Source organism: Thermobia domestica, chromosome 12 (assembly GCF_964235325.1).
Source record: "Thermobia domestica chromosome 12, izTheDome1.hap1.1, whole genome shotgun sequence".
In the NCBI taxonomy this organism is placed as follows: Eukaryota; Metazoa; Arthropoda; class Insecta; order Zygentoma; family Lepismatidae; genus Thermobia; species Thermobia domestica.
The window spans coordinates 31,521,905-31,544,870 of record NC_137465.1 but is presented as its reverse complement, the minus strand read 5'-3'; the positions used below and the strand labels follow the sequence as shown (position 1 = coordinate 31,544,870).

Here is a 22,966-nt window from a genome sequence, read left to right as displayed (position 1 = left end):
TGATATTTTCTGCTTTCAACGGAGTTTCATGAATATTATACCAAAAGGTTTTTACACATATCAAGTTCGAAAGATTTTATGCGCCTGTGAGAAACAATTTTTGAAGATAATTCAGGTCCTAATGAATATTATTCACTAGGAAAGGGAAGTATTCCCCTCCTCTCAACTTGGAAGCAGAGGGCAAATTCGCACTCTGGTCAGATCAAACATTTCCGCGTAACAAAAGGAAGACCCCCCTATAAAACCTCTTCACTTCCAGTGTTATTGTTAGCACCATAAATTTGCTGAAAGCAAACAATTTGAAGGGTTCGTCGACAATATCTTTGCTTTCTTTGTCCTTCGCCCGGCTTCCAAATGAAGAGGTGAATTTTACAACATGACTGCTGTAAGCGAGCGATTGGTAAGATGGTAAAAGTGTGTTTTTATGTGTGTGTGTGTGTGTGTGAGAGAGAGAGAGAGAGAGAGAGAGAGAGACAGAGAGAGAGAGAAAGAGAAGACAAAATTTTAGTTGCAAGATGACGTACTTCAATTGCCGTTTTCGGTTCATTTAGCAAAAAGAATACCGCCACCAGAGAATAAAGACAAGTGTAGTCTGTTAACTATACAGCCTGTGATGAGTGTAGACCCAATTTTCAAATTGAATAGATGGTGGTGGTAGTTCGGTTTCTTGACCTTGTAAAAATCTTCCCTGTCTTTGTTTTGTTTGTCATCATTCCGGCCAGAAATGAAAAAATGAGAATTCCTCAGTTTACAGCAAGGGGAATTTAGGACAAGAGATTAAGGATGATATTCCTGGAAGCTCATGTATCACGATTGTTTCATTCAATAGACAGAGGACACTTTTCTATGAAGGCTTTTCAACATGTTTTCTCACAAAGGGGATTTCCTTTTGCAATCTATATGACGACTGGCAATTTCAATTTTGACCATTCCCGCCAGCGTTTTCTTTTTCGAGACACGACACGAGACGAGACATTTCATGAGACGTCCCGTCTCGTCTCGTGTCTCGTCTAGAATGGTTCTGTCTCGTCTCGTTTGCGAGACGAGAGAGACGAGACACAAGAAATGTCTTGTCTCGTGGCAACACTAATTAAAACAACTATTACATTGTAACGATTTTAGTGACATAGTTGACTTGACTTTAATCATTGAAACCTGAAAGGGTTGAAAGAAAAGGATCTAATTCGCTATACCACGTGGATCTAATGTCTTGTTCTTCTTCTTCTTCTTTCTTCTTCTTCTTCTCAATCTTAGTCTGAATCAGGATTTTCATTAGGAGTCTTTCCTAGGGATTTCAGATCTTGGACACTGCTTCGAGTGCTGGGTTCCAAATACATTCTACTGATTCACGGGCAACAAACTAATTTTGCGAACTTAAATATTAAATTATCTATAATTTAAAATCTATGTCGTTATAAAAGCAAGGATAGAAATGGGGAAAGAAGCATTTAGGTAGAGAAGAAAAGCCTTCTGGATCCTTCAATAAAAAAGTTAAGAAAAAGACTCATAAAATGTTGCATGTGGGGCATTGTAATCTATGGGGCAGAAACTTGAACGTTACACAATAATAATAATAATAAATAATAATAATAATAATAATAATAATAATAATAATAATAATAATAATAATAATAATAATAAACTGGATAGTTTCGAAATGTCAATGTAGAGAAGAATGGAGAGAATTAGTTGGGTCGAGCGAAAAGCGAGTGAGGAAGTGTTAGAATTAGAAGGGGTGAAAAGAACAATTTTAGATGTACCTGAAAAGCAAAGGAGAAACTGGCTGTGACATTGGTGTAGAAGAAACTGCATCATAACTGAAGGGACTTATCTCCATTTCACCGTCTCACATAATTCTCTTTTGGTGGCTTAATGAAGATTAAAAAATATCACCCTCGTAGTAATGGTTGGTAGTGTTAGTAATAGTGGTTATAAGTGTTGCAAGTAACGGTTGTGCCAGCGTAGCGCTGGTATCCGGGCTTGCCTTTAGTTCAATGTTTAATCCGATAAATCTAATATATTCGCAAAAATTCGAGGATCGCAACGCAAGGAAAAAAAGAAAAAAAAGAAAGGGAAAAGAAAAAAGAAAATCCACACTCTCATTGGGATTATCGCAAATAAATAAAAAGGCGTAGGATTGATGCAAATTGGTATATGATGGGGCTCCTGAGCTACATAAATTGACTTAACTGTATACATAATGACATAATTTTTCTAGCAAGAATAAGGTGAAGGATTTCGTTTTTTTTTTTTTTTTTTTTTTGTTTCTTTTTAAGTGAAATAGTTTGTTAATTGCAAGTCATGACTGGACTAACTTCTTCTATGTGAGTGAATAAGTCATCTGTGCTTTGCGTCATCATTTCACTCTGACGTAGAAATGTGATGTCTTGTGATACTATCTCGCAGATGTTATATATTTCTTTCCTATTACGCCACCAACTTTTTATTTTTTAAATTTTCTTTAGGATACTACAATTACAACAAATTACAGAATACCCTAGTTACACTTTAGTACAATCCGTATATACATTATATTACAAAATTCAATTTCCTTTTACTAAAACAAAAAAAAAAAAAAAAAAAAATAGCATTAAGGTAAAGCTACGAAATTTTCCTCCTCTTTCTCCATCAAATTGGTGAAACATTAGCTTAATAATAATAATAATAATAATAATAATAATAATAATAATAATAATAATAATAATAATAATAATAATAATAATAATGCAATAGCGATTTCCGAGACGATATTATAATTAATCAGATCTACATCAGTGAAAAAGCCTTTCTAAAATTTTGTAAGACAATTTATTTCTATATTAATGGTTGTTAGCTAAAAATTAATGTAAGATTTGTTTTGTATTGTCCTGTGCGTTTGTTTTGCACAGTACATGTAGCAGTTTCTGATCTAGAAAATATATTTACTAAGTTAAGAATTCAACTTTGACAGTCAAAGAACTTCGATAATCAAAGAACTTCGACAGTCTCTTGAATGTTTTTAGCAGTTGAAAAAATATTACTTTCAATATTGACTTTAGTGATGTAATTATTAGCTTTGCAGTCTAAGAAGGAAAGAAAAGTTAAAATATCTTGAGGAAAAATTATATTAATATTTTTTATATTTCTTTATCCCATTTCTCTATTATAAATGAACCTTCAGATTGCAGAACTTGCATTCTTGAAATACTAATCTATAGAAAGTATACTAAAAAAAAACAATACTTTTTTTTTTTAATAAGCGAACCCTGGTGAACAAGGTTTCTATAATTATCTTAGTAATTTTTTCTCCTGTTTATGGTTTTCCTCATGGTATAAGTTTATGGCACCACGTAGAAAATTACGTGATTGTATTCGTTAGGAGGCCACTATTCAAATTCAGATGGTGCCGAGACCCAGATAAACTTTTAAGTTGAGAAGAATTAAATGTTTACTCAAAATTGATTTCATTGGCAGGTTGAGCTTGTATGTACACTCATGTCCAAAATGATTGTCGCATATCTATAACTGTTTTCTTGTAAGAATATAATTTGATAATTATTTTGCAGGGTACTTTTAATACTGATACTATGTGTATAGTTGGGAAATGTATATTTGTGTAAATTTCATAGGAAAGGATTTATAAATACGAAAATTAGAATGAGTAAAACGAAATGTTGCTAAATGGACAAGAAAGTTTTATTTTCGTTTTATTGTTCTCATTTACTGATCTTTTGACATGAAAATTGCCACATACATGTCTTTGCCGATTATACACATACTAACATAAGAATATCAGGATGATTTGTTATCAAATTATATTCCTACAACATCATATTTATAGGCATGCGACAATAATTTTGGACATGAGTGTACAGTAAAAGAGTTGCAGATTGCCCAAAGCCGGTGGCATGCATAGGCTTACACACAGAGGACAATAGAGATAAATACGGTTGTAAGTACTTGGTACACTGGAAATCGTTTTAACAGTAAACGGAAGAAAACGCAGATTCAACTCAGTGCTGAAAGACTGTCAGACCCGTAGCCAGAGCATTAACCATGGAGAGCCGAGATTATTTTGTGAGTTTGACTTGAATTCATATACATATTAACAAACAACAGAAAATTTCAGAGGGCTGAAGTTTGACGCTGGGGCTAAGGTCCCTGGACACCTCTAACTACTGGTTTGGATCTTGTGTATCTTATTTTATGATTTAAAGATATGTATATAAAAGATTTGTAAAATTTTCAAAATAAAAGACACTCCGCCTTATGCAAAGTCTTTTTGATGTATGATTAGCGTTATACTAAAGGCCTGACTACTGCAGGAAGAATATGTTAGTCGAACTCTTTAGTATGACACTAATCACGCGTCAGAACAAAGGGCCCATTGTGTTTACAAAGCCTGTTTATTGGCCTTGTTCTCTACTTACATTGAGACACGCTTATTGAGGAAAACTAAATTACAAAAATAGATAAATACGAACAGACAACTAAGGTCATGCTTTGTCTTTGTGATGCATCGTTTTAACGACATCTAGTCGTGTTTGTATGAACCCTTACCAGTAGATATGGGCCTTATGCAGAGTCGTTTTGACGCGTTATTAGTGCCATACTAAAGAGTTCGGCTAACATATGTTTCCTGCAGTAGTCAGGCCTTTAGTATGACGCTAATCATACATCAAAACGACTCTGCATAAGGCCCTATATGTTTATTATCATTGTGTGTATGCTATTCTATCGTGTCGTATATAGGTAAAGTTGGGTACGAAAATTTTGCATGTTATCGTATTGCTTACAATCGCATGAATTAGTAAATTAGTATGAAAAACGTACAAATATTATAAAATGCGAAAAGAAAACTGTGAACTAATTGCTAAACCACGTATTCAAGTGGTTACTTTAAGAGAAGAGAGCTATTCTGTGTAAAAATCGCTCATTGGTTGTCAAGAGTAGGGGCAATGCGTCTGACTCTTGAAAGATAGTCACAAACTGGTGTAAATAGTGTACGGGAACAAACTGGACGTCCAGAAACAACAATTTCTCGCAAGGATAAGCTCATTAGAGGTACAAGCCAATGAAAAGGACGTTTAATTTGTACAGAAGTGGTAACGGAACTACGGAAGAGCCATTCCGAATCGATATCAAATAAGAAGGTGATCCGATACCTGCAGATTTGTGGTCTTGGGAGTATGATTGCAGTAACAAAACCACTCCTTCGAGCAAGAAACATTGCATAAAAGGTATTCTTGGGCAAAAACTGAAAGACTGAACCGCTGAACAATGGAAGAGGGTACTCTGCACCGACGAATCTAAATTTCAAATTTTCGGTTCCCAACGCCAGATGTTTGTGCATCTCCCTTCCGAAAAGCATTTTCATTCGACTGTGAAATACCTACAATTAAACACGGAAAAGGTAGTGTCATTGAGTGGGGGTGTTTTACAGATAATTGAGTTATTTAAGTCAAATCAACAGAATAACTTACAAAAGCGTATATCACAACATTTATATGTAAGTGAGGCACGCAATTCCATTAGGAACGCGGATTTTGAGACGTAACTTTGCACTACAACAGGATAGCAATCCCAAACATTCCCCCAAGTTATGCAGTAGTAATCTGCAAAGCATAGAACAGGCTCACATCATCACAAAAATGAAATAGCCACCACAATCTCCTGGATTTGTCACCCATTGAGCTCTTGTAAGATGGACTTCACATGACGGTGAACACATATCTCTGAAAAGCTCTTCAAAAGTTGGAGTCGCAAAAGTTGGATAAATGTATAAGAAATGCTTGGAATTTGTAAACTTCTTATCAAAGCTAAGGATCGACACCTCGATGAACGCAAACTTCCTCAATAAATTTGTCTCTATGGAAAACTGAACAGCGCATTTTCGTTTCATTATGTGAACAATTACGTTTACTTTGCAAAACAGGACCAATGAACAGTATGGATACAGTGTATTTTGTCTGGAAAATTCTGGAAAATCAGTAGTGTCCTCAGACTACATACCAAATTACTGGAAACTGTCTGTGGAACTGACGATAGACCATATCCTCTTCGACACTTTATTCTTTGTAAAGAAAGCGGCTCAATGGGCTCTCAAAATCCAGGGTCCGAGCTTGCTTTTCGGAAACTAAATTAGTCGCTAAAACATGATACCCTTTTCTGCCCTAGTTGTTTCATAGCATTGGCTCAGAAATAAAATTCGTTTTGTGCACTCTCTATTTGTGCATTGAAGTGCCGAAAAAATAATCTCCCCTTTAAAGTATTTAAAATAATAATAATAATAAACTATAGCTTCTAGCATTGCATGAATATAAACTAGGACATGAACATTTGTGTGAAATTTAAGTTTTTGTTACAGTAAAAATGAAGGTTTGTTTCGTGTACTGTGTAATTCCAACTCTTGTTTTTTGAAGTTATCACGGACTCAAAATTTGATTTAAAACTCCTTATACGAACACATTCGAAACCAGCTCAGTACAAATTGTAGAATATCGAAGTTACACCATTTTAAAATATAATGATTACTTCTTTCCCTGGTCTTCATTATTATACTAGTTTCTGATATACAAAGTGTGTTATTTTATATCTACATTAAATTAATAATAATAATAAAATTTTGCCATACAAAATTTATAAATTGTATATAAGTATCATATTATGGAAATTTAAATTTCTTTAACATATATATATATATATATATATATATATATATATATATATATATATATATATATATATATATATATATATACTGTATATATAACATATATACGAGGGTCACTACGAAAGTTTTGAGATGTGAAATAACTTACTTACTTAAAATAAATTTAACACTTACATTTTCTCAAAGTATTCACCATTACACTGTACACAGTTTTGCATCCTCGAAAACCACTTTTGGAAGCAGTGTTGCCAGTCTTTTTCTTCAAGTGTTGAAAGTTCATTCTCGTAAGCAACTACAGCTTCTTCAGGGCTGCAAAATCTCTTCCCACGCATGCGATCTTTGATCCTGGGGAACAGAAAAAAATCACATGGGGCCAGGTCAGGGCTATACGGCGGATGAGTCATAACTTTGACCTCCGTAGATTCTAAAAACTGAATTGTGATGTTGGCCGTGTGTGCGGACGCGTTGTCCTGATGAAGCAGTATCCCACGCAATCCAGTTCTTGGACGCCGTTCCCGAAGCTTCTGGAACACTTTTTTTGTTAGGCAAACAGTGGTGTACCACTGAGCAGTAACAGTCCTTTGTTCTTCAAGTGAAACAGTTGCAACGTGGCCAGATTTGGAGAAAAAAGTTGCTGCCATCTTCTTCCCCACACTTCGTCGTCGCTTCACTTTCGTGGGTGGATTTTCGTCTGGAAAGATCCAAACTGTAGACTGGTGTTTATTTTCAGGATCAAATTGATAGATCCAAGTCTCATCACCAGTAACAACGTCAGAGACGCGTCGAAAATTGCCTCCATCAAATCTTACAAGCATTTCTTCACACCATTCCACACGCATGTGTTTCTGCTGTTCAGTCAAAGTGTGAGGCACCTAACGAGATGAAACCTTCCTGAGCCGAAGATGATCATGAAGAATTTTTGTTACTGCTGGCGATCTAATGTTCACTGTAGATTCAATGTCCTTGAAAGTTGTTCGAGGATTTTCTCGAATCATTTGTTCCACAGCGGTAATGTTTTCATCTGACACAGCTGTTGCCGGATGTCCAGCTCTCTCTTCATCTTTAAGCGATGCCCGGCCTCTTCTGAATTCACCAAACCACCGAAAAATTGTAGCACAGGAAGGAGAAAGGTCCCTAATGCCCCCTGCAAACGGTCAAGGCTTTGTGTCTCGTTCAAACCACTTTTGAAATCGTAAAGGATCATTGCCCGAAAATGCTCCCTTTCGAGCTCCATTCTAGACAGCCGAATACTGCTCACATCAACAAACAAGTGAAGACGATAAGCGAGGCGAGTTGAAACTTGCTTCGCTTCTTCGCTCTGGATACCACTATGGAATTCAAATACTGTGCCACAACAATGCGTATCTCAAACTTTCGTAGTGACTCTCGTATAACACCAATAATTTGCTATTTGTACTGTATTATAATTTTTGTTATTCTCTTCATATTATAAATAGCTAGATGTTTTTATATCTAAGTGAAACTATCAGGTGCATCCAGGAAGTACATTTCTCTAGGTGGTAAACATAAAGACTACGTAGTATCCTTGAAACATTTTTTTTTTTTTGCCACAGATACTGGACAGATGACACTACTTTTCGAGTTAATCATCATCGCAATTCAGACATTTATCATAACGTGTGATGAACATTTGTATTTCGATGTTGCAACAGTCAACCACCTCGGAGTGGAACTAGTATATGACAAGCATATACAATACAGGAATAACTTGAAATGTAAAAAGATACGAATAGTTCTCGGAGAAAGATCCTAGCTACATGAGGGGGTGACGATCTTCCGCAGTCATTTCACTGGGTCTTGTTTGACAATCTATCGTATAGCCTGGATTTTGCTCCGAGTAATTTTCATGTCTTCCTACACCTCAAGCAATTCCTATCCGAAGGCATTTTGATAGTGATGAACAATTGCAGACAGCTGTCATACACTGGTTCTACTCCCAGACGACTGACTTTTACATCATAATACAAAATTTAATCCCACGGAATGACAAGTGTCTGAATTCTGGTGATGAGTATGTTCAAAATTGTGTCGCTTGTGCCGTATCTGTGACAATATAGACTTCAAAGGCCTTCTTCATATCTACCGCCTTAGGGAAACATATTTTCTGGACGTGAGTCTCACAATGTATGCAGGCCCGTATTTATACAGGGTGCGGCACGTAAAACCGCCCCGTCGTAATATTCTGGTATATTGTGTTTTTGGCAACACTTAAATAATCTACCTTCCTACCAAGAGATGGCGTGTCGAGGTCGGGTCGACTTACGTGACCTGCAGCAGTCACGTGCAGCCGCAGCCAGTGAAACTTGTCGAAACCAGTTGAGAAAAAGGCCTCGTTGTGTTAAGCCGGGTGAGTGTCAGTGTGTGATAATGCCGTATTCGATACCCGAGCGTGTTGCCATTGTTGAAGGGTTCATTCTCACTGGATCTTTTGTGAAAACAAAGAATTTGTTTCGGGAGAAATTTCCAGGACGTTCTGTGCCAGCAAAAAGCACCATTCAGGAATTGATTGAAAAATGGCGGCGTACAGGATCGGTTCAAAATGCTCCCAGGAACAGACGACCATCTGTCTACACACCTGAATTAAAGATGCAGGTGGAGGAGATAATGACAAGAAGTCCTCGAAAGTCAACCAGGAGATTGAGTCAACAGGTTCATGCGAGTGAGAGAAGTTGCAGACGTGTTTTAAGGGGACTGAAGTTAAAACCGTACCGGATAAGTGTTGTGCAAGAACTGAAGGAGCCTGACCTGCAGAAGAGGATGCATTTCTGTTCATGGCTGTTGAGCAATGTTGCCAGTGGTTTCTTGGATCCACTAATGCTCATCATGAGTGACGAGGCGTGGTTTCCCTTGTCTGGGTACGTAAATTCCCAAAACAACCGGTATTGGTCGACAGAAAATCCACACGCAATCCACCAGGTACCCTTGCATGATGAGAAGATTGGTGTTTGGCGTGCCATTTCCGCCACACGCGTTATTGGGCCCATATTCTTTGAGACGACAGTGAACAGTGACGTGTATATGGGAATCCTGGAGGAGTTTTATACACACTTGACCGAAGAGGGGCGTCAGTTATGTTACTTTCAGCAGGACGGTGCAACATGCCACACATCAGCTGCATCATTGTCCCTTGTGCATGAGATGTTTACACCAGAGAGGTCAATCAGCAAAGGCTTGTGGCCTCCTCGGTCACCAGACTTGTACACGTGTGACTTTTACTTATGGGGACTGTTAAAGGAAAGAGTATACGAAACAAGTCCACACACAATTGAAGAACTCAAGACCAGGATCCAGGATGTCACCGATAGCATTACAACACAAGAACTAACAAGGGTATATATGAATCTCCTCAATCGTGCTCACATGTGTGTTGAAGTGGGCGGAGGACACTTTCATCACCTGCTGTGAAGGCTGCTGTGAAGGTGAGTAGTCATATTCAATACATTACATTTCATTTATGTGTTGTAGTTAATCATATTCAATACATTACATTTCATTTTATGTGTTCACTTTACGGGCCGGTTTTACGTGCCGCACCCTGCATCTTGTGCGCCCCTGTGCTCTAAATAATTTGCCGCCCCTCCAGCACAAACTTGTCTCAAAAAAGGAAACATGCCGTGATTTTGCAAAATACCAGCTAAAGAATAACATTGGGGTATTTTCAAAATAATCGAAAACGACCAATATTAGAGTTCAATTCATAGTTTTTGGGATAGCTAAAATGAATAATGACAGTTTTAATCCAATTCAACTTCAAGGTCCAACAGGAAGGGGGCGACATTTTAAAAGTAATCGAAAACGAAAGATATTAGCGTTGAATTCATAGTTTTCGAGGTCGCTGAGTTTAACAGTATCAGTTTTTATGATGTTCAAGTTCATCCTCATCCTTTAGGTATCAATTTTTAAAAAATGGTCAGATAAGATAGCTAATTAGTAGAATGAATTAAACACATTAACATATTTTCTCGCGCTTGTGCGGGACTCTACGGGTTGCTAGTTTTAAATATTACTTTATTGTGAATCTTTTTAAAAAATCCAAAATTTTGCCACCCCCTAAATTCTGCCGCCCTGTGCTCGAACACAGAATAGCACTTACCTAAATACGGGCCTGAATGTATACAAATAAACAATTTTAAAGTGGAAAGTACATAAACTGCTTAGAATATAGTTCGAGAGGAGATGCTATCCTAAGGAACGTACTGGAAGTATGAATGGGAAGACGTGATGGAAGGGAAAAGAGAGAAGGAAAGAAAATATTGCAATTGCTAAGACAATGTTAAATAGAAAAAAATCTTTTTCTTACGAAGTAAGTAACAGCATACTTATGATAATATACTAACCTTTCAACAGGGCTAGTATCATCTAATGTGTCCAAGTAATATCCTTCCTGACCAACTACGTAATTTGAAGCACATTTTGTTACTAGCCATTCCAATAGCAAAACACTAAACCCTATCAATGGCAGGTAGCTGGGCCTGAAAACAAAGTAATGATTAAGATGGAATATTCTGTGGGATAAAATCATAACATAAAAAGAATACTTAAAAAACGGTTAGTTATGGATTAAATAACTATCAGGAAACGAAGCTGGGTCTGTAAGAAAATAAGTGAATAACAAATGGAATCAACTAATCTTTTTTTTTTTTTTCGAAATGGAAACCTTCTTTTGCAAGACCCGGTAAGTCATTGAATGACTTCTGAACGTTCAGGACTGTAATGGTGTTCAGGTTCCTCGTCTGTATATGGTGAGACTTTTTTAGTTTGGGGAAAAGAAAGAAAACAGAGGATCTGCTGATTATGTAAGGCGTGGGAACACATAAACACTTTTTCGAACCAAGAACTCACGAACAATCTTCCCTGTATATGTTTCTCCGTTAACAAATGAGGCACAAAATTTGCAATCAGCTCAGACCCGTATCCAGCCCAAAAATGTTGGGGCGCCGGTAGAAATTATGGGGAGCCCGATCCAACCATATTATAGTTCATTTGCAAGCCTACCGTGAACATTTTAAATGACCCAGTATAAATTTTAGAGGTGTCCCATGCCCCCCTTGAATACGGGCCAGAATAGCTTCCATTACTTTAAAGACTTTGTTATTATTTAGTGAATGGTCCCCAAATTCACCTCCACGAGATCTAATTTTTCCCTGAGAATTGCATTTCGATCATTCAAAATGATATCCCGAATCGAAATGATGTGAGTTGTTCTGACAGAGCTGCTTAATCCTGAGCGGCTGTCATCTTCCACGACTCCCTGCCAGCACTGAACTTCTTTATGTCATTCAAAACCGCAACAATGAGGAAAGCAATTGTCCTTGTAAATCTTTTTCACTGTCTCAAATATTTCCCTCGAAGTTTTTCCTGAGTGAATAAGTTCTATTGTTGCAACGCTGATGAGGTGGAATCTTTGCACCACTATAAAAACCTTCCGTGCCCGAAAGATTTTGCATTTTTTGCGGGTTGTGTAAATAGCGGCACATCCAAAGAAGATAGGTGAGTTGTGATAAAGGTATCACATGCAGAATATTATCTAGTGCACTATGTTTTTGTTTTTCCAATAATGTTATTTGTTTTCAGGATATTATAAAAAAAAAACTTTAAAATTAGCGGTAGTTTCATTTCGCTGTGGTGAAGATCCATAACCACCAGGTACTGATGGTAACCAACAATGCAGTGCTATTAATTATTCCTGACAGGGATACTATGCTATTTTCATGATATAAGCCGGGGATAAGCTTTTACGTGAGGGTGATTTCCCCTGCACCCCCTCGTTTATTCGAACACTGCTGACAGCAAAACATTGATTATTTTCGGGAACATTGCACGGTCACAAACAGAGGGCCATAGCTACCATACGGCTAAGCCACACTACATACGTACTTCGTTGATTTGCCTCGAGAGGACCCCCAAGTTGCCAGTACAGGTCATTCCGATGCACAAGGAGTTAGCACGGAAGAAACACTGAGTGCACAACCAACAAACAATACATCACAATTGAGCAGACCTACCTTGTCTGTCAAAGTCATCCGTGAAGTTGAAGTGGGCAACTACTACGTTGTGTGTTGTGAATCACGTTCATAATGTAGTGTGTTGTGACAATGGCCCATTACACCAATCAGGAACAGGCCGAGATGATTTTTGTGTATGGAGAAGCACATGGAAATGGTAGGCAGGCAGCCCGATTATACAACAATCGATATCCCAATAGACGCCAACCGCATCATACAACATTTGCAACGCTGTTTCGTCGTTTGTGTGAGACCGGAACGTTTCATCCTGCCATGTATGACAAGGGAAGACCACGTGAGGAACGCACTGTGCATACCGGGGAACGTATTTTACGACATGTTCTCGATGACCCGAGTGTAAGTTCCAGGGAGGTTGCCCGTCAGCATAATGCCAGTCATGAGAGGGAGTTGTCGATCCTTCATGCCAACAATTTTTACCCCTATCAATTGCAACGGGTACAGGGTCTATCGCCAGGGGATTTTTCCTCCCAGGCTGGACTTTTGTAATCAGGTTCTCCATTTGGTGGCAACAACTGTCGGTTTTCTCTCCTCCATTTTGTTCACAGATGAAGCCCAATTTGGAAGAGATGGTACTTAGAATTTTCATAATAGTCATCTCTGGTCTGTAGATAATCCACATGGAATGGTACAGGCCCGCCACCAGCACCAGTTTCATATCAACGTTTGGGCACGGATTCTGGGTAACCATCTCATTGGACCAGTTGTTCTTCCACAACGGCTCATGGGCCTATCTATTTGAACTTCTTGCGCGAGATACTTCCTACACTTCTGGAGAATGTGCCGTTGGTCTTACGACAACGTATGTGGTATATGCACGATGGTGCCCAAGCGCATTTCTGTCGCCCCGTGCGTGATTATTTGAACACTGTTTTCCCGGGCAAGTGGATCGGCCGTGGCGGTCCTATGTCATAGCCTGCTCGGTCGCCGGATATAAACCCTCTGGATTTCTATTTATTGGGGCATCTCAAAACTGTTGTTTATGCTACTCCGGTACCTGATATCCAAACGTTGGAACAACGCGTGCGAGCCGCTTGTGACGCTTTGCGGGAAGAACCAGACACGTTTCGGCGTGTGCGCCGGTCTGTGCGACGACGTCTGAATGCCTGTGTTCAGAGTGGTGGACGTTATTTTGAGCATCTTCTTTAGTGTTGCCACAGGTAAGACTGTTGTAAGACTTCTAAAACCTTTAGTGTCATTCTTTGTGATACTTATTCATCACGGACACCAGTACGAGCTGTAGTGTATCATCCTTGAAAATACAGTCCATGTTTGCCTGTACGCATGCTTACTTTTGTCCATGTCTTCCATGCCTTAGTTACCTACTCGGTAGGGCCTACAGCGATTCTCGGCCCTGCAATGTCTGCATACTCTGCTTGTTGCGGAACCGCTGCACCAACACCCATGTCCGGCGGTGTTCCCTTGAATTGGTCCCCGACGCTGCAATGGGGAATCACCACTTTTCCAGCTCTCACCCCACAGTTCGTACGTAAGCCATACGTAACATGTCATAGTACATACGTCTGTTTCACTTTTCACTGCCCCTACCATGTCTGCTTTGCGAAATCCCCTTCTTCCTGTATGGACTCCCATTGCGCAGTTCCATCTGCTTCATTCAGTTTGCACCATCGCTTCCCTGGAGTATGATTTTCTTTCTCATTTTGTGGACCGACGTCACTATCTCAATTCGTTCGGGAGGTATCCGGTTCCTGCTGGAACACGCCGCCTCTTTCGACTTCTGTTCATGACTTGTTTCCTTATTTCCAGTGGTGGAGTCACCTCCCGAAGTGTATTCACCCACACTTCTTATCCACAACTTCATTGTTGGTCACCATCAGTACCTGGTGGTTATGCAACCACACATACCTAATATGACGCGTCCATCAATTCGTCTGTTTGAGATCTCGACATGGTAACAACTAATTATGGTTACCAGATGGGAAACCTATCCATTCACGCCTATTTTGACGTATCTTTACCTGACAGTTTATCCGGGAGTCCCTAAGCTCCTTTGGGGAATCCCTTGTGCACTGATTTTATGATTGTGACATACCCATCTTTGAATAGAGCAGGTTTCGTTCCTTTGAGGTGACCATGTCGCCTTGCCTCTATCATTCGAAATAGAGAAGATATAGCACTCTAAAGTGTATTTTGCCACGTTTTCGACATCATGTAGCTCCGAAACTGTGTGTCCTAGAAAAAAGTGCAAAAGAACTTTTTTTCTTGTTTCGGTGTCGGGAATAACTTTCGAATTTTGTCGGTGGAGTTTCCTACCACCCTGTATATTGTAATTGCAATAATTGTGAAATTGCATAGGTAGTGTAGCAATGTATGTAATGTAGCACTGTATGTAGTTATATATATTGTAATTGCAATAATTGTGAAATTGCATAGGTAGTGTAGCGTATACCATATTTAGGCATTTGCGATATTTAGGGTGTGTACCATATTTAGTGTATACTATATTTTTTTGCTACAAAATAATGTTGATTATTGCATACCTTAAACCTTATGAATCTCAGTTATGAACATCCCAACCCAAAACCTGACAGAAGCGTTCAATTTTAACTATGTTTGCTCCTTAAAAGTATGCAACACGTGAGAACTTAGAAGTCCAATTCAAGCGCAAATTATAGGGTTCCAAGTACGGATCTTACAGAGTAAGTATTCGGGGGCCATACTTTAGAATTCTGTGGCATGAGTCTCTAGTAAGCAGAAACAGGTTTAAAGGACCTTCTTGCTAAATGTGCGATACTCTAGTAAATCTGACAGTTTCTGGGGAATTAGAGCACCGACCACAGCCTCTGTTTCTCGAATGTGTGACACCTCTAGACCCTCTTTCATTGCTTCCTCTTCAATTTCCTGAAATTACGTTCCTATCAAGAGTGCTGAAAATCTTTCGCTGAGGAGGCCAAAATCTGAAGAGCCGCCAATGATCAAAACAGGCAAATGATACCATTAATCGATTATCATCTCAAAGGACTTTTATCTTAGGAAATTTGAGAAGGGCCCCGGCTACTCTTCAGGGCATAGTAATCAGGTGTTGAGTAATTTCATACGGTTATATTCAATATACCTAATAAGTATAACGTTATTGCAGTTCTGCCCTTTGGAATTCATTCTTTTTAAAATAGGGCATTAAACTTCTCATGTGAAAAGGAAGTCCTGATGTTATTTGTACACGTATTTTTAGAAGAGCATAGACAAATTCGATAAAACAAATCGTAAGGGTCCATGTGGCCGTGACCGTACCCAAAGGGCCCTATCATATATATATCTCTTCGCATGAAATAAGTTATACTAGTGGTAGTATGTGAAAATTATTATTATTATTATTATTATTATTATTATTATTATTATTATTATTATTATTATTATTATTATTATTATTATTATTATTATTGACTCAAGGGTCCCAGGCGGAAATTCCCGCCATCCCGCCCGGGCAAGTTCGCCCCTGGCAGCGAGGACTTCATTTTGGCGCATTCCTTTGATTCGTCAATAAGAATCCCGAAGGGACCAACACGAAATATCGCCAGTCATGCGGTTGTTATTATATATTACTTTTTCCAGACGAATTGTTTCTAAAGTGAGTTCCGGGGGTCAAGAGTAACACTTGCCTCTACATCATGAAGTGAAAAATCTTGAGATGAGTGGGATAGCTTGAATTTCAGGTTGTTTACGTTATACATTTTCTTTTTCTACCTTTTACAAAAAAACTTCCATACAAAATAACGTAATAAACAGAAAATTTATATGAAAAGTACGTTTGAGTGTTCGTGTCACACATTACGTCTTCGCGGACCAACGGTTAGAGAGTTTTATTTCCTCAATATCGAGTAAACTGGATAAAATGTTGAACTCGAGAATCTGTAATGCATATTAATGGCTCGTGAAAGATTATAATTATAAAGAAATACCCGAAGAGATATATTTAAATTGTAGTTTCACATAACATTAGGCTCGATCCTCACGTAAGGTGTTAAACTTCCTCATATCTAAATGCTGCAACAACATTCACTAATACTACTTCTATCACTCATTTTCAACAATTTACTTTGACAATTTAGATTTGAGTTCTCTTGACTAATGTTTCTACATAACGCTTTCTATTTTATTATGACCGAAACAAGAGTTTTACAACATTGAAATGGTAAAATTGTGCAATTATCTTAAGACACTTCACGTCAAGCTCCCCCCTTAATTAACAGTAAAGTCTTAGAGTAGTGGGATAAGAGTTGGTTTCACATTCCGGTGGTTCTGGGTCTGATTCCCGTTGGGTAATTAAAGGAAATTTTTATCATTTGTAATATATATACTTTCAATGTAAGATAACATGGAAAGTATTCAATTTCTCTCGGTCTTAGTCTTGAAACGACTTTCTGCAGTGCCCTCGCAATAGAAGAGTTACCTAGGAAGTACGTCTATAAGATGACGTCAGCAGTATCAATCTTGATTGGTACTGTCTGGGAACGTAACGTGTTTAGCGAACAATTGATGAATACGTAAGGCATATCGTTAGTATAGGTCAAATATATGACTGATCAAAAACAAAGGTTATTATTTCCGAGAAATTGCTTATGTTTCTACTACTGCTACTGCTCGAAATATTAATGTTTTAAGCAATTTATGATTTCAAATACGTTCCTTATCAACAACGAAACTTGAAATTGAATAATCAACAACTTCATACAATATGAAAAAAATGTAGCCAACTCTCGAGTTGCCAATAATAATAATAATAATAATAATAATAATAATAATAATAATAATAATAATAATAATAATAATAATAATAATAATAATAATAATAACATACTTACATAACCAATTACGTAAACAATACCCGAAAACAAAGAAAAATAATTGCCACGATGGGATTCGAACTGGGGTCTCTGTCATACGAGTTTCATGCTTTACCAATCTTTTTTTAATTCGCCTTAACCGTAGTATTGTTCGCCAGTGGTACCTAACTTCCTTTCGACTTATTCCAAACACGACAGGGACACGAACACAGAATTATCGAGCACAGTTAAAATTCCGAGCTTGCTCTTCAGAGTGATTCGAACCCCCACTGTGCTTCAGCAATCAATTGTCAGTAATCTGCCACATATTCCTCATACAAAGATAAGGAATAAACTAATAGTTATGGAAGATAGAAATAGAACTTCCTATTTCTACACGTGTTGATACAATTCAAAGAATGCGAAAATAATGTATGTCGTCTTTTCTCCTTTGGAAATTAGAAGTTAGAGTGAGGAAGAATAGTAATGTAAATCGGGACCATCGTTGAAAACGATGAGGTAGCCTCAACTTGAAGAACGTTTTATGATATTTTCTTCATTGATAATTGTCTATATAACTTGTTTTTGAGTTTAAAAAAGGAAGTCTCGAGTAAGGCATTGTGACACTCACATAAGGAACCTCTCCTTATATGATCATTATTATCTTGTGTATAATCTTACATGAAACGATTTTAGCTAGCTAATCGTTTGAGTGAGAGCTGAAATGATGCGGTAGGTAAGTGGTTAGCACATTGAACTTCTATTCGGCAGACCCGGGTTCAAGTCCCACATTTCAAACTTTTTCAAATGTTTCAATTTCAATACATACTCAGTCTGACAAGCAATATTTTCTCCCCTCCAGGAAGAAAAAGATGGAATGAGGAGAATGGAGAAGTTCTGTCAATGCAGACAATGATTTTTAAACTTATTTCCTGCATTTGTTTTAGATTTGATATTTTTAGGCTATTTTCAATCATTTTCTGATTCTTGCGTGGTCAGTGTTTTTATTTCTCTGAACGTTTAGTATATAATGAAATAATACGTTACATACACAGCAATATAGAGATTAATATATGGTATTCCTTGGAAAACATGCTCTGAACCATAGTGATTTATCTCAGAATGAAGAAATGTTTTGTGCGTCATCTACTCACAATTTGACTTGCATAAAGATCTGACTCAGTGCTAGCAACTGCTGTCAGTACCGAGAAAAGTTGGATAGTTGTTGTAAGTTGTAAGTTTTGTTGCATCTGTAAAGGCGTTTTACAAACTGCCAATTATCTGAACCCCAAGTAATGGAATTAGAGCACTTAGCGGGGAGATATTTTTGCTGGTGGCTGTACACTGCATTATACTGATTTTCTTGCAGTCAACGGTCCAGCCAAACAACAGAAGTTTTTCCATGTCTCAAAGGAATTTGATACATCCATGTTTTAAAAATAACTTCAGTGATCACATTCACGGTACAAATTCTAGTATTGTCATCGATTGACAATTATTTTAAAATAGGCCTATATAAAATATTTTCATGCTTCATGTTGGACATGATCCTCACAGAAGCACTAGATCAATCGATTGTAGCAGATATGGTAGCAAGCTGTGCATTCACGGAAGAGATATCATACTATTTTTCGATTGGTAAGGATCGGTAAACAATTTACCGTATATTATTAATTATATGCAAACTTTGTTACATTAAAATGACTAAAGCGAGGTAATCTCACGATCATGTTTTAAAAACCGGTCATTTGGGTGTAAAGGAAATCATTTGGGGGACCTGGCCCTCATGGGCCCCCCGTGGCTACACCTGTGCCTTCGTGCCACGTATACCTAGTTTCTTTTACCAACATTTAATTTGAAAGTTGAAGGAGGAAGCGTTATATAGATCCAGCTCCTAAGAATTCGTCTATTTTCTTTTTTCCTTCGTAAAACGGTTAAAGAAGAAACTCTAGAACAAAATTAGAACGAATTGAGCACAAATGATCTGAGTTTCTTTCGTACATTGATTTGATTTAAAGGTTGTGTTGGACTTAACGACAAAGAGTGGTACGAAGTGCTAGAAACGTGGACAAAAGCCATTTTTCGAACTATATGTTAGAGATTCGATTTCGTTGTTCAAATCATCTACAGTCAATCTGTTATAAAATAAAAGAATTTTTTCATATTTATTATAGATATGCATTTACTAAAGTAACCCAGCTCCTCGTTTCTATAAATTCGCTATTTGGTAACTTTATTTTGAAATTTTTTCACGCATAAATAGTATGAACAAAGATACAAACATTTTTTTATGTTTCGGTTATAGTGTGTTGTAAACGACAAAATTTTCATCATCATTAGTCATTGTTGTATCTAAGCCTATGACAAATATAATGTATACAGCTAGAGCTTCGCGAAAAATACGAAATATTTATACAGCTAAAAATAAATAAATAAATGAAATAAAAGAACACCACCAAACTTAACACATTGTAAATAGTAGATCTTTAGAAGAAAATCACAAAAGGTTTCATTATTGTCCTTCCATTAACTTTACGAAATAAAATCTAGAAAACAACTTCCTGCACTAAGAAAAAAATGTATGTCGGGTAGGCCCCTAAGTAAAATCGTATGTTACATTTGTAAATCCTGTAGTTTTTTTAACTTAACGTACAGCAAACGTGTAACTGAAAACGCATGTTTTATAATACTTTCCGTAGAAGTGCTTCAACTGTACGTACTCTCCATATGAAACAATATAGGCGGTCAGGATTTCACATACAAATGGACATATATAACATATAGCTGACGAAGGTAACATACATATATGTATGTAATATAAGGAAGACTGTTGGATATCAGACATCCTGCAACGGCATGATGTAACATCTAAGGACAGTGCCTATGTAGCATACGGATAACGTTGAGTTGACTTCGAGTTTAACGTCCTTTTCAGTGGCGAGGCTATATGAGACAGGAGCTACTGATTAACATGGAATCCGAACCACATGAGCTCCCGCCGGGTATCGAACCCGGGTCTCCCACGCAAAAGGTACATACCATACGGATAACGTATGCTCCGTATTGATTTCTGTAGTAAGCAAGAGGATTCCGTATATTTGTATAATATACCGCTGTCCGGAGAACGGATTTTTCTCAATGTGATCCCAGCATGAGAAGCATTTTCAAATAATGAGGTTTATTGACCACCATTTGTTTCTGTGTATTGCGTAGTGTGAAGAATAAAAACGAAATTGGTTGTCTCGTCGAGAATTTGATGACAAAATTCAAGGAAATAAGATACATGTGTGCAACAAGAACATATTGAGCAATATGTAAGATAGTCATGGTTCCAAATCACTACATAATGTATTGAGAATGCGTTTATTTTCTTCCACACTATCAGCGTTGGAAGAAGTGTCATAATATCGAATGTATGTGTGTTCGTAAATATGCAGATTAACTACAGGAAGATATAGACTTACCGACTACAAACTGTCCATCTCTTCATCGGGTAAGGCACATGTATCCGTCAAAGGAATTTCATATATTTAATGGAAAACGTAAGAGATGGAAAATTAAAATTCGCAAGGGAGAATGGTAAATGTAGCTGAAATTTCTTATGACACCATGTTAAATGAGACCACACAGCAACCCGAAATTAGAACTTCTACTAAACAACGAGCAAATGGGGTTTTGACGAACTCAGAGCAGCTGTAGTCCTTTTGAATATAAACAGATACGGGATGAATGTTGCAGTAGTGATGAAAGTTTATTTATGACATTTATTTTTATTTATTTATTTATTTATTTATTTTACAACTAGACAATAATGAAATGGGAAACCAAGCATGGAAGAATGAATGCCCATCATCAACGCGTTTTTGTAGGTCTGTTTGTTTCCAGTGAATTCATGGAAGTAGTTGTCCAAGTAGAAAGAGAATACATGAAAAAGGAAAGAAGTAAGAATTTGATTTACATTATTCTCTTTGACGTTGTCAAGGGACATGATGGCTCAGTGGTAGAGCGCTTACTCTGTTGCATGGAATCCTTGGTTCGGTCCTCGGCCAAGTAAGTTTGTGGTGGACAACATCGTGTTCGTGGGTTTTCTCGGGGTACTTCCGTTTCCTTCCACTCTCTCATTTCACCAATTCTTCCATCATCATTCACTTGCTTTAATCGTCGTGTCTTCTTAGCCAAAAAAAAAAAAAAACAATCGTGAGACGTTAAATTGAAATATTCCATTTCATTTCATTTCGTTTGATATTGTCAATGAGTGGTTGGCGGCAAAATATGCATGACATCACTAAGGCTGTGAAATGTTGAAAAAGAGGAAGAAATTTATCCAAATATTATAGTTAAGAGTAGAATGGGACACACTGTGGATGTGCAAAAAGATTGGTAATGGCATTACAAATAATGACAATACTGCTCAAAGACTGTTCAAGATCTATGAAATAGATATAAAATTGACAAAAATAGATTAAGAGCTCTCGTTTCGGAACAGAATTGGCAATAATTTCATGTGAACACAGAATGGATATAATAACATTCCAAGCATACTACATGGAAACAGTTGAGTTACATATGAAGTTACAAGCCTCGTATAAAATGCCAACAACAGTATACAAAATTCTCATCAACAGAGAAGTGGTTGTGCAAGCAATCATTTTACAAATTAGAGAGGTTTCCGAGGAGGCCATTGAATTTCGAAACAAAGATGTTAGAAAATATAGAGAAGGTTACGAGAAGATTCATGAAGAATTACCAATTTGGAGCTTTTCCATAGGTTTATGATAAGTTCTGACCCCACTAATTTAAAGCTTAATTGAACTTCCAAAGAAAGAAAAAAATTACAAAATAGCCTTTCGGAAATGATTGGTCTTCTATGCATATCTAAAGAAGCAGAGGAGAAAAAATGAAATTTTTGAGTTTTACGTCCACAGTAATGGCGGCTAGGGTAAAAAGAAGTTGGCGATGATAAGAAATAATTGAAATGGTAGAATGGAGAAAGTGGGAGGAAACGGGAGAACCCCGAGGAAACGCACACATACGGTGTTTGTCTACCACAAAGTTCACTTGGCTCGATCTCGGATCGGATCAAGGATCACAAGTACCAAAGGTGAACGCTCTACCACTGAGCCACCGCTGCCCCTAGAGGAAAAAAAAAAGATAATGAAAACTCTATCAAGTCTGCTTTTGAAGGAGGACTAGATGGAAATCCTAGAAACTTCAAATTTACTATGAGTACTTATTACAAGGTATTATTTTAAATTATATGGTGTAATTTATATATATATACTGTATATATACTGGTATACAGGGGTGGATCCAAGATATGATCAAGGGAAGGGCTAAACCATATTTCACCGTTTTATCCAGTGTAAAGCAGGATTGAAGCCCATTTTATTCAGTGTATACATGATCGTCTTGGGGGGCTATAGCCCCCCCTTGGATCCGCCACTATATATATATATATATATATATATATATATATATATATATAT

At 37.4% G+C, this 22,966-nt stretch overlaps 1 protein-coding gene across 1 annotated transcript in view; it reads right to left on the bottom strand.

The window, feature by feature from the left end:
• Nucleotides 1-22,966, bottom strand: part of LOC145666398 (collagen and calcium-binding EGF domain-containing protein 1-like) — a 109,205-nt gene that overhangs the window by 72,115 nt on the left and 14,124 nt on the right. Inside the window, exon 2 of the mRNA XM_081733601.1 lies at nt 11,011-11,145. Within this exon, the coding sequence (XP_081589727.1) occupies nt 11,011-11,145 (135 nt within the window). The remainder of the gene's footprint in view (nt 1-11,010; nt 11,146-22,966) is intronic.